Source organism: Emys orbicularis, chromosome 6 (genome assembly GCF_028017835.1).
Source record: "Emys orbicularis isolate rEmyOrb1 chromosome 6, rEmyOrb1.hap1, whole genome shotgun sequence".
NCBI classification, from domain to species: Eukaryota; Metazoa; Chordata; order Testudines; family Emydidae; genus Emys; species Emys orbicularis.
In genome coordinates, this window is record NC_088688.1 from 12,665,369 (window position 1) to 12,677,542 (window position 12,174).

Here is a 12,174-nt window from a genome sequence, read left to right on the forward strand (position 1 = left end):
ATTCAAGATTCCTAGACAGTCCTAACTCAATGCATGCTTCACCAGGTTCCAAATACATGCATCGAGCAGATACTTTATGCTGCAGAGCCAGTACAGCTATAGGAGAAAGTGTGATTTAAGTGGTTTCCAGTACTTGTCATTATGATCTGGGCACCTGCCACCAGCCCATCATGTATCTGAGCTCATTTCAGCTACAGAATCTATTCCTATTGATAAGTGAGCCAGAAAGGACCCAGATTAGCTTTTAAGACTTTAGATTCTCGTTGCCATCCCTGGAAAAATACTTTTCCATTAAGCAAAATTTGATCTAAATATTGACAATTTTTAGCCTTATGATATTTTCCACATGCTTTTCAGAATTATAAACAGCACTTAAATGAGTGGGGAAAGTTTCAGGAAGTTTTATCAGTTATATTTTTAAATTTGTGTTGCTTTAGTAGTTTCTGTATACACACCTAGAATACCTGGATAGAAAGGTGTCAGTTTATACTGAATGTCTAGAACTTTTTTACATGGAACCTTTTATTCTCAATGAAATATCTGTACAGTCAAGTCACACATACTTTAAACTTCTGAAGAATGGAGTTAGAGCCCTAGAATTCAGTGACCAACAGTGTGGCATGTTAGAACAGTTAAGTGTTTATGCTTCAAAAGTAGCCAGGAAGTTTGTGACTACTTCTTTCAGCTTGGCATCTGTTTGTTCAGAGATCTTCCCATCAGTCCTGTTAGAAAAAGACAGGCATGAATTACACTTCAGATCCAATAATAGGTCATTCCCTAACCCCTCCCGCTTGACACAAAACAAAAAACAGCTATCTAGAATCTTGCTAACTATTAAGTGGGAGGTCTGTGGCAGGCTAGCAAATGAGTGAACAGGAATGCAAGGTTAAGGTATACTGCTGAAGGTAATATTTTGTGGAAACATAAGACTTCAGTTGTGGTGAGAATGAAAGTACACTTCTGGCACAAATTCAGTATCTAGGTTAAATGAGGTTCTGTTTGTTGCCAGTGACCTTTACTTCAAGATAATCCAATATGCTTCAGATATGCTTTAAAGACCAGGTCATGTGCCCTCCATTGCGATCCTTCAAATAGAGAAGGAAGGGATTAATACGTTTAACGGTGACTACTTACACAGTTAAAAATCCAATTTCAATGCTCAAGACTTCCCTGTTACATACCAATAAGAATCTTAGTCTTTATGTTTGGAGTATTTACGCATACATCACCTTTAAAATAAAAGTGGGAACACTGAAGACACACATACCTGATTGTGGCTAGAAGGGTCTGTTGCTGGCTCAGAATGTGGGCTAGGAAAGCACTCTCAAATTTGGTGATTTTGCTGGGCTCCAGTTTGTCCAAGTAACCTCTTACACCAGCATAGATGACTGCAACCTGTTCCTCAATAGCCATGGGGGCTGCACAGAAAAGTGTAGTGTTAGCCAACCTGTATTTCACGCCTCAGAACATAGCTCAGTGTTGTGCAGGAGTCCTTGGAAAGCTCACTGTATATTTGTAACAAGAGGATTCAAAAATAACGAAGACTGCATTCTGTGTATTCTGCACATAAACCTGAGTAGGTGTGAACAAGTTACTGTAGCTCTACTCACAGAAGCTGACCTGATGATTAGTAGTCAGAAAGTTCTAGTGGCCTAGCAACACCATATCAGAACCAGAAGTCACCCGAAAGGACTGAAGCGTTTCATATTGGCTGCAGCCGGTCTGACCTTGCTATGGACCCAGACTTGTTTCTTCCCCAGCTAGTTAAGTGTTGTATAAAGACAGGGAACTCACAATACTGTCCTTGTTTGAGAAGCTCAGTCAGACGCACACCACGATTCAGCAGCTGTTGAGTAGCAGCATCCAGATCAGATCCAAATTGAGCAAAAGCAGCTACTTCACGATACTGAGCCAATTCCAGCTTCATGGTACCGGCCACCTAAAATACAAGAAAAATTATTGTGTTTGGTTATATGCCACATTTTGCAAGCAGCTAAAATCCTCTAACTTATTTTCCTTAGAAAGCTATCAGAGCAACATGAGCTCATTTCAGGTCCATATGATGGGTATTAAATTCACTTTTAAGCATAAAGAGCACCATAATGGTGTAAGGATAAGAAGAAAAAAAATCAGACTATCAAGAAGAGGAGAGAGAGAGAGAGAGAGAGAGAGAGAGAGAGAGAGAAGGTAAGCAGAAGTTCAGGTAGTGGAGCTGTGTTGCATCCTGAAGTAAACTCTTCAGTGGAGAATAATTGTGCAATTTACATTAAAGCTAAAGTTAACATTAACCACCTTCATATTTCGATTAAACAGATTACCACAAGTCTGATCAGAGATAATACCTTCAGGTCTGGATACTTCGATTTGATTTCATCATGTCTAAATTGAGAGGGGGATTTCTATAACTCCACCAATATTTACAAAATCAGAATACTGAGGTCCGTTTCTTGAGGTTTATTCTTTGAGAGTTTACAGTTATTTACAACTGGCTTTATGTAAATAAATAGTGAAGTCAGTTTTACTGTGCAGTTACTTTTCATGCTATGATCTTAAATGCTAGCAAAAGGAAGTGAAAAGGAGTATAGGACAGGACCTAAAGGTCCTTGTTTTTAAGCAGTAAGTGTTCTAGTAACATTTAAGTTCTTTTATGCTCACCTGCTTCATGGCTCTGGTCTGGGCAGCAGAACCCACGCGGGAAACAGACAGCCCAACATTGATGGCTGGACGGATGCCTTTGTAGAACAGTTCAGTTTCCAAAAAGATCTGCGAAGACAGATTTCTGGAGTTTCTACTGAGATACTAACAGACTTTATGCACTTTAATAGTGAGCGTTGATTACTTATTAGATCACCCAGTTACACCAGCACACAAGGAATATATCCTTAAATCCTACCTGTCCATCAGTGATGGAGATTACATTAGTTGGAATGTAGGCTGACACATCACCAGCCTGAGTCTCAATGACAGGAAGGGCAGTCAGAGAGCCACCTCCAAAGGAGTCATTCATTTTGGCTGCTCTCTCCAAGAGACGAGAGTGTAGGTAGAACACATCACCAGGGTAGGCCTCACGACCAGGTGGACGTCTCAGCAGCAGGGACATCTGACGGTAGGCAACAGCCTGTATAAAAATAAAGAAAAAGGCTTTAGAAACAAATTTCTAATGACAAGTCTAAATTGTACCTCTGTTTAAATTCCAGTGTTAAGTTCCCAAAGCTATGTCACAGTTTCTTGAAATAGTGAATATTTCATTTTACCTGTTTGGATAAGTCATCATAAATGATCAGAGCATGTTTCCCATTGTCTCGGAAATACTCTCCCATGGAGCAACCAGAATAAGGAGCCAGATACTGAAGAGGAGCAGCATCTGACGCTGTTGCAGAAACCACAATAGTGTACTTCATGGCATCTGAAAAGAGTTTGAGACAGTTATTGATAAATGTTATTTTGTTTTAAAACCCCTTTAGACTCTTCCTCTTAGATTACATACCCCAGTTGGATATAAAAATTGACATCTGAGGTCATATTACTAGAACAGTAATTGTTTGGCAAATACAAGAAGGACAATTCAGTTACTGACTCCCCAGTTAGGGAACTTGCTGCAGAAAAATTTGTATCGGGATATGTTTCTTTAAGGACTGCATCTGATAAATGTTTACATGTACTGTAATCTTTAGTCAAATTACCAGATCAGCAAGCAAGACAATCTTTGGCCTACATCTTGTAAAACTTATTTTTCCCTGGACAGAGGAAAATAAAATCCCATACAAACCCGTTAGAATAGCTATGAAGTCTCGTCACTAATTCCGTCACTGTTTTGGTCTCCCTCTAAGGAGATACATTTATAGTTTAAATTGAAATGAAGCTGCTGCTATAGTATTACGTTATCTGCTTAAATAAACATAAGCTTAAGGGCTCCTTCTTCAGGTGACTCCAAGGCAACAATTTCTCAGCTTCTGCAAAGTTATATCACTGCCCTTTGCTCCATGGGACTACAGCACATTAGCATGAGAACGTACCACAGCAGAGTTCAACCTTTTTCCCCTTGCCAGAAGTTGACACCACTTGCCCATGAAGCAAAGCAATACAGCTCCATGGTCAGTGTTGGGTATTTTCAAATAGCAGTGAAAGACTATTGAATTCAAAATAGAGGTAAGCAAAGGAAAACCTTCTTTTTGACCTAGAACATTTGTAGTTACTAACCATGAGACTACAATTAAGGTCTTTCCTTCAGCCTCACCTGCTATCATTAATCTTAAAATGCCCCATTTATTTTGTGCAAACTCATCTGCACATGAAGTGTAGACACAGGAAATGTATCTACTTTATGAAGTGTGTACAATGCACAGCATTTTTCAGGTATAGTTACTAGCCTACTGCCAAAGAGAAGGGCTGGCTAGAAATTAAAATCAATAGTGTAGTTCTACTCTGAAAAGACACCCAGACAGGAACAGTCAGGTTCCATGCTTGCCTCAGCAACTTCCAAAGAACACCCGTCAACAGAATGTGCTTTTTCTGCCAACTGGAAGTACTGCAAAACACAATTTGGGATCTGAAATCAAGCTGGTTCTTTTCTTGTGCATCAGAGATTCAGCAGACAGTTTGCTCTTAGGGAGATTTGTGCATTCCCATGACATTTAACACATTTGCACCAGTTAATCAAGTTGAACCAGCTAACCCATTATTAAATGTACAGAAGGAATAGTATTAGTGTAAAAGCTGAATTGGAAAGTCACTTTAGAGAATTCCAGTGTTTTCTCTAACTCTTTATACCTGCATCAGTAAGCCTCTTCACCAGCTGAGCAACAGTAGATCTCTTCTGACCAATTGCGACATATATACAGTATAGTTTCTTTTTCTCATCAGTTCCATCATTAAATCGTTTTTGGTTGATGATTGTGTCAATAGCAATTGAAGTTTTGCTGCAAAGTAGTAGAAAGTGAGAACTCAGATGGGCTAATTTGTCCAAGTTACTTTGTTTTCTTCCCTCCACATGTACAGATTAGCTTTGTATATTCACACCTTTTCTTCCATAAAGAAACAGCTCCTTAGCAGCTTAGACATTAAACAGTAAGCTTCAGAAGACACGGATTGCTTACCCAGTCTGTCTGTCACCAATGATCAATTCACGTTGGCCACGGCCAATGGGTACTAAACTATCCACAGCCTTGATGCCAGTTTGCATAGGCTCACGCACAGAGATTCTGGGAATGATCCCAGGAGCCTTTAGACCAACTCTCCTACGTATCTTAGAACCAAGTGGACCCTTGAAAGCAAAGAAAGGTTTTGTAGCTATGCACAAAGCATGTGTCACTATATAATTTAAGATACAGCAAATATTTGTTTGCCATATTTACCTTTCCATCAATGGCATTTCCCAGCGCATCTACGACACGGCCCAAGAGCTCATCACCAACTGGAACATCCACAATGGCACCAGTCCTCTTCACAATGTCCCCTTCCTTAATCAGTCTGTCGTTACCAAACACGACAACACCAACATTGTCAGGTTCCAAGTTCAGGGACATACCCTAAAACAGAGGTGATGCCGTTATGGAACAACATGATGCAGGCAGGAATTCAGTTAGTTCTTGCAACAATTTAACCAGATATTAAGAGAATTAGAAAAAAAAAATGAAGGTATTCTGAATGATAACAGGCTTAAAAACATTTGAGTTCTTCATAGATGAAGTTGCCACAGCAGGTAGACTGAGGCTGTGCATCTATAGTCAGGCTGTTTCTAGAAGGAGAGGGAACTCTAGAGGCATGTTTTAAATAAGTGACAAAACATTAAGACAATACAAAGTTATGCATATTGGAAAGCCACCTCAACTATACATATAAAATGGACGGGGTCTAAGTTAGCCATTACCACAGAGGAAAGATCTCAGTCATTGTAGATAGTTCTCTGAAAACATTTGCTCAATGCGCAGCAGCAGTCAATAACGCTAACAGAATGTTAGGAACCATTAGGAAAGGGATAAGGACTAAGACAGAAAATATAATGCCATTATATAAATCCATTCTTGTCACCCGATCTCTAAAAAAAGATATTAGAATTGGAAAAGGTAGAGAAGGGCAACAAAAATGATTAGGATATAGGACAACTCCTATAAAAGGAAAGATTGAAGAAAATGGGACTGTTCAGCTTAGAAAAGAGATGACTAAGGCAGGATATGATAAAAAAAGGTCTATGAAATCATGGATGTTATGGAAAAAGCAAGTGTTATTTACTCCTTTTCACATAACACAAGAACCAAAAGTCACCCGGTGAAATTAATAGGCAGCAGGTTTAAAAAAAATAATCAAGGTGCTTCTTCACACAACGCAGTCAACCTGTAGAGCTCCTTGTGGGGGAATATTATAAAGGCCAAAAGTATAAGTGGGTTTAAAAAAAAATTAGCCATTATGGTCAGGGATGCAACCCCATGTTCTGACTGCTTCTAAACCTCTGTCTGCCAAAATCTGGGGCTTGACAACAGGGGATGCATCATTGGATAATTGCCCTGCTCTATTCATTCACTCTGAACCTTTGGCACCGGCCATAATCGGAAGACAGGATACTGGGCTAGATGGCAGCATTGGTCATACTGGGTCAGACCATTCTTATGTTCTTAAACAAGCAATTCTGGATTAAGAATAGCAAAAAAGTGACAAACGGTTAGCTCTGAGATGTACTGATAAATAATTTCCCTCAAGGTAAATATTTCAGCACTACAACAACAACTGAAACTTCAGTTCAAAGGGCTAAATAACACCCCCTTTAAAAAGTTTTGGTGCACATACTGAATGAACTCTTTTCCTGGAAAGTGTAGTCTTTAAGAAGGGGGTTTGCCAAAATTAGTAGAGTGAGGGAGCTTTAATTTAAAGATGGCTTGGAAATCTAACATCTAGTTACATTAAAAGAACCACCTCACTCTCTGAAACAGAGTAGCCATGGGCTTCTAGTATCAAGTTCAAGGGCCCTCCCATTATTTTGGAGACAAGTCATATAGAAAACAAAAGTCACTCAGAAGTTACTAGACACTAGGAATTACTAACTAAGCACTCACAGGTGTTGTGAGGAGCAGAAAAATATGCTCAGCTCACTGCTTTGTTCCTATTGGACTGTTGACTCCTGAATAAAGAATCCAGCTAATTACTGTGCACTGTATTCAGCTGTGGTAATTTTTTACTTTAAGTTCCTTCACTGAACTAAAAAACATTCTCTGAAGCTAGGGAAGCCCCTCCTTCAGACCCTCACAAGTTCACCTGTTCTGTTTAGTTTCCATCTTAAGACTTATCTAGTAATTGAAAATGTGAAGAAATAAAAAAGCAAGACAGTGATACATCTAAGGGAGACTAAATACCAACACTAAAACCATAACATTATTGTTCCGATTCCAATTTAAATTCTGGTCTCCACAACAAATGTTACTCAAAATATTCCCTGCACTCCCATATGAAGTAGAGGATAAGTGCTTCTGAACATAGTATGCTATCAAGCAGAATCTCAGAGAAGTTCCAATGATACTTTTAGCATCGTGAGAAACACTCAGACTGAAACAAAGTTTTAGTTGTATCAAGTTTACCTTTAGTCCAGAAGAGAACTCCACCATTTCTTCTGCTTGAACATTCCTTAGGCCGTATACACGGGCAATACCATCACCAATTGACAGCACACGCCCAGTCTCTTCTAGCTCAACGGAGGTGTCAGTTCCCAGAATACGTTCCTCAAGAATAGAGGATACCTCAGCAGTGCCTGGTAAGAACAAATAATTTTAAACAGGAACAGTACCTTGTTAAAACAGTTGTACGAATTTAGTAGCATTAATTCAAGAAAATACAAGTTAAACCAGGCATAATGCAAGATTTTAGGCACAACTGTTCTTTAAAACTACAGCTTGCTGGGGAGAAACAGCCAATGGTAGCCCTATCTGCTCCCATATCTAAATGGGAATTTTCTGTTACCGTAACAGCACAGTGCCTCTGTCAGGCAGCATGATGAATTCAGGAGTGATGCTCACTGAAGTATTAAGATGCGAGCATTTAATTCTCCAGAAAGGATGAAAGCATTAGATTTGGACCCATTGAGGGGTTAGAAGCTAGATAGGTAGTGACAAAATGCTACGGGGCTCCATTTGGGGGCATCTAGTCTAATCCAGTTGCAGAATCTAAACTTAGTTCTACTGTGGCTAGACTAGTATAGCATTCACGTGGATTAGGTAAATATTAAAATTCTGTAAATGCAGAAACAAGGTTTTATAAAAAAAAAGCCAGAGAAGTGTTCCCACAAAAGGCAGATAGTTTAAGAAGTGAACATTCTCCTAAAACTCACAACTCAAAGACTGTAGTAGTGTGCTGCATTAGCATATGGAAGTACAACTGAAGAAACTGAACAGTTTATTTTCATTATTGCAAAGCAAGGGAAAATTAAAACAAAGAACTAAACAGACTGGATTTCTTTTTTTTTAAACAAAGCAAGATTAATCTAGTCTACTTAGTTCTTTGTTTTAATTTATGTTTAATCTAACGAGCTGTGTCTTACTCCATTAGAACTTGGTTATGGTACACTGCCAAACTAAGATCAAAAGCTTGTACCAGCAGGACAGACAAGCTAGGCCCATGCTGTTAAGACATTTACATTTTATAAAAAGTCATTCATCCTGAAAGGTTTTAAACCATTTGACTAGTCATATACAGCAGCACTGAAAAATACAGCCAAGCAGACAAAGCATACTGCTGGAGGGACAGGGAAACTATGGCCAAGGACACAGGGTCAAACCCAAGCACTTCTTGAGAAAGCCATGAGTTTAGCACGAATACTGAACCAACAAGAACCTGGGGCTTAAGACTTTAAAGCTCTTCTACTCCCTTTATCTGTTTTAGAAGGGCTAAATTCAACCTTCAGTTCCACTATATATAGTGTATAGTCTAGGTACACTATATCTGATGCTTAAGACTACTATACCATTCCCTCTAGTTTGAGCATACCATTGACAACTGACCAAGTAATTCAAACAAAATAACTAAGGTACATATTAGTATCTATGACACCTCTAAAAGACCGTTTGATATAAACAAATCTCCACAAAACAAGGAGATGGGAGACATATTTACAAACTGAAATGCTGAACTTATTTTGCAAGGTCATCTTTCTATCTGCTGTTAATATTGCCATTTGGTTAGCAAATTTGAATTTGTAAATTTGCATGAACAGCATATGTCTTATGTTCAGAAGTTTCTTTGGACTCACCAACTTTTTGAAGACTAGTTTTGGAGGCATGGATGTTCCTTGTAGCAACAAATGTTGCACCCAGGGCATTTCTGGAAACCTAACAACAAAAAGCATTTTGTTTAAAGAGTTAGTAATTTATTTTGGGTTTCTAGTGACTGTGTAAAAACATGCAAGAGGAACACAATATTTTAAAGGACACCACCACCTTGAAAGCCATCTGCATGAACAAAATTTCCAGACAGAAACCCAACACCTAATTCCTCAATTTCACAAGTTGCTTCCTGGCGATACCCCCTGCAGAGCCCCACTAACTTCAATAGAAGGCCTCCTTCATAGTTTGAAGGATCAGGCTCAAGATTAGTATAATTAAAAGTAGCTAGTAAAGAGTTCCTATTTTTTAATTTACTTAATGCATTTACCATTCAGATTCTATACTCTCCTCAAACAATAGCATATGAGCACCTTCCAGAAGAGCTTTAAGCAAGGTGATTACCACTCACAGCACTTCGGGTTTAATCACTTTCTTTGGTGTTGGGCAGCACACATAATATATACAGACTGCAATGTCCCCAATGGGGGGGGGGGGGGGGTAAACGGTGGGCGGGATCAAGATACAGCCGACAAGCGGTGAGGGTCCATCACTCATACAGAGAGTACAGACAGTCATGGGTATAAGTAAGTGGGCTGGGTAATGGGGATGGGGTGACCCTCACGTGGTGGGATTCAGTTAGGTTCAGGGGAAAGCCATAAGATGGTTTGCTTTTTTTTAAAGAGTTTTTAAAAGGGCACTATCAGAAACTGGGATTTTAAAAAAAAAAGGAATCAATTTAAGCATAGAGTGTCCTCCTGAAGTTCTCACCCTCATAAGTGAGATCAATTAACATGAGTTCGGGTAAATAACGACAACAAAAAAGCTAGTGCTACAAAGGCAAACTGCACAAAACAGAAAGCAGCACTAAGGCTTCCAGAGGACTCTCTAAAAACAAAGTTAACACAAGCAAATGCCAGGCCAATAAGACTGGGAAGCCACCAAAGCCCCCCACTCACCTTCACCAGGGTCACTGCCTGGGGCTGAGTAGCCCCAGAGACCCCTGCACTCCCACCCAACCCCCCACCGAGATCCCAAGGCTTCCAAGTGGCCTGCTCCAGGGTAGGAGGGGGGCCAGGGATACCCCTGCCCGGAACGCAGCCCTGCGCTTGCCCTCCCGCCCCCCCCGCGCGTCTCCTCCCACCCTAGGGACCCGGGCTGGGCCTGCCCTAGCTGGAGCCGAGCCCCCCGCAGCACCCAGGCAGAGGAGGACGATGGCGGGGGTCCGGCTCCAGGCAGGGGGAGGAGGCAGCCCCGCGGGCCCCTCTCAATGTCACCCCAGGCCCGGACTCCAAGATGGCGGCAGCGGCGGGTGCGCCCGGCTCCCCCCGCGCCCAGCGCGTTCTCACCAGGCCGGCCTGCCGGGGCAGCGCGCGGGCGAGGGCGGCAGCCACGCGGACCGAGAGCATCTTGCTGGGCTGAGGGGCGAGCGGGTGGTGTCTCCTGCAGCTGCTGCTGCCGCCGGCGCCTTGCACACTCTGCACAAAATGGCCGCTTCCGCTCCGCCCCTTCTGCGGGAAGGTCACGCCCCCACCCCGCCGCGGCGGGGCAAGCACAGGCCCTGACCCGGAAGCGGTTCTTGCAGCCCCTCCGCCCCAGGGTGATAGTTTACACTTTTCATTTCACAATTTCGGGGTTTTCTCACCATTTTTAGGGCATTTCCTGTAAAAAAAAAAATACAGTTTGAAATTGTAAAAAAAAATAGTCAGTTGCCCTTGAAATGGCCCCGCCCATCATAAGCAGAGGCAGCTGCCCCTCCCCTAGGCAGGCAAAGGGCTGCATCCAAGGGGTGGGGCCAGTCCAGGCTGGCAGAGGGCAGGGCTAACTTCTGGCCCCTGCCACCCTGTCCCATAGCCAACATGATAGTGGCCTTTCCGCACTGTTACTCAGTGTCACTAGCTCTCACAATAATATCCCAATGTTTGGTGGTTCTCTTGAAGCTCCAGATCCTGGAGTCATGTGATTCTGTAAGAAGCTCTGCTTTAATTTATATATATACACAGCACACCATACATATACACACGTTCACATGTGCACGCACACACACACTAGATATATGTATGTACATACACACAAACACACTATATATGTGTGCGTTCACACACACTATATCGTTTCTAGCCCCGTGTGGTTGTGGAAAAAAAGCTTGAAAGCCCGTAGAGCACCCTAAAGATTCTAAAACCTCGAGGCAAATAAAAAGTTTTCTGAATTTTAAGTCAATCTCATGATGTTTCAGGGCCTAATGATTTTTGAAAGCTTGGCATTGGCAATTCTGTAGAAACTTGGCCATCAAGGCTGCCTCTGTTGCACCAGGTGAAGGTACTTCTTTGTCATGGGGAATGTGACAATTGTATGGCAAAACCACTGAGTATTGTGTGGAAATGTCTTTACATAGACATATACCACCTGCAATTTAAGGCAGGTCATTCATCTGGTTTTAAGCCGACCAGTCCTCTTTTTCCATGGTTTTGTCCCTTTCTGGTACTGAGACAAAACTGGACGTGGTTTTGTCTGGTATCACGGACAAGGGGCATTTTGCAGAGCACTCGGTGACCAGATAGCAAGTGTGAAAAATCGGGACACTTTTTGGGGAGCGGGGGGGAAATAGTTGCATATATAAGACAAAGCCACTAATATCAGGACGGTCCTAATAATATCAGGATGTCTGGTCACCCTAGCGCCACTTAGCCTCCCACCACTGTGACCTTGCATGCTTTGTGCATGCAAGGTCATGTCCATGGGAGTGGTAGGAAATGCTCTTCAAAATGGGGTCCTGCATAGTACATGGGAGGTCAAGTGTGTGGAAGGTCACACTGGCAGGAGCAGGGTCAAGCCGGCAAGTGTGGGCTCATGCCGTTCCCAGAAGTACTGG

General features: G+C 41.7%; 1 protein-coding gene across 1 annotated transcript; it reads right to left on the bottom strand.

Annotated features, from left to right (window-relative positions):
- Positions 1-510: 510 nt before the first annotated feature.
- ATP5F1A (ATP synthase F1 subunit alpha) lies at positions 511-10,800 on the bottom strand. The gene is made up of 12 exons (XM_065407052.1): positions 10,652-10,800; positions 9,233-9,311; positions 7,569-7,738; positions 5,355-5,528; positions 5,097-5,263; positions 4,771-4,919; positions 3,255-3,406; positions 2,894-3,118; positions 2,656-2,763; positions 1,795-1,939; positions 1,268-1,418; positions 511-722 (listed from the first exon to the last, which is right to left on the bottom strand). The coding sequence occupies exons 1-12, from the start codon at positions 10,709-10,711 to the stop codon at positions 641-643; spliced, it is 1,662 nt and encodes a 553-aa protein (XP_065263124.1). The 5' UTR covers positions 10,712-10,800; the 3' UTR covers positions 511-640.
- Between the last annotated feature and the right edge of the window lie 1,374 nt (positions 10,801-12,174).

Bases quoted from the DNA above. Each gene is read 5' to 3' on its own strand.
- ATP5F1A (XM_065407052.1), bottom strand. From the start codon at position 10,711: ATGCTCTCGGTCCGCGTGGCTGCCGCCCTCGCCCGCGCGCTGCCCCGG. The intron at 3,119-3,254 runs GTAAAATGAAAT...ATTTTTATACAG, and splicing joins ATGATGACTTATCCAAACAG to GCTGTTGCCTACCGTCAGAT. The intron at 1,940-2,655 runs GTGAGCATAAAA...CTTGTATTTTAG, and splicing joins AGACCAGAGCCATGAAGCAG to GTGGCCGGTACCATGAAGCT.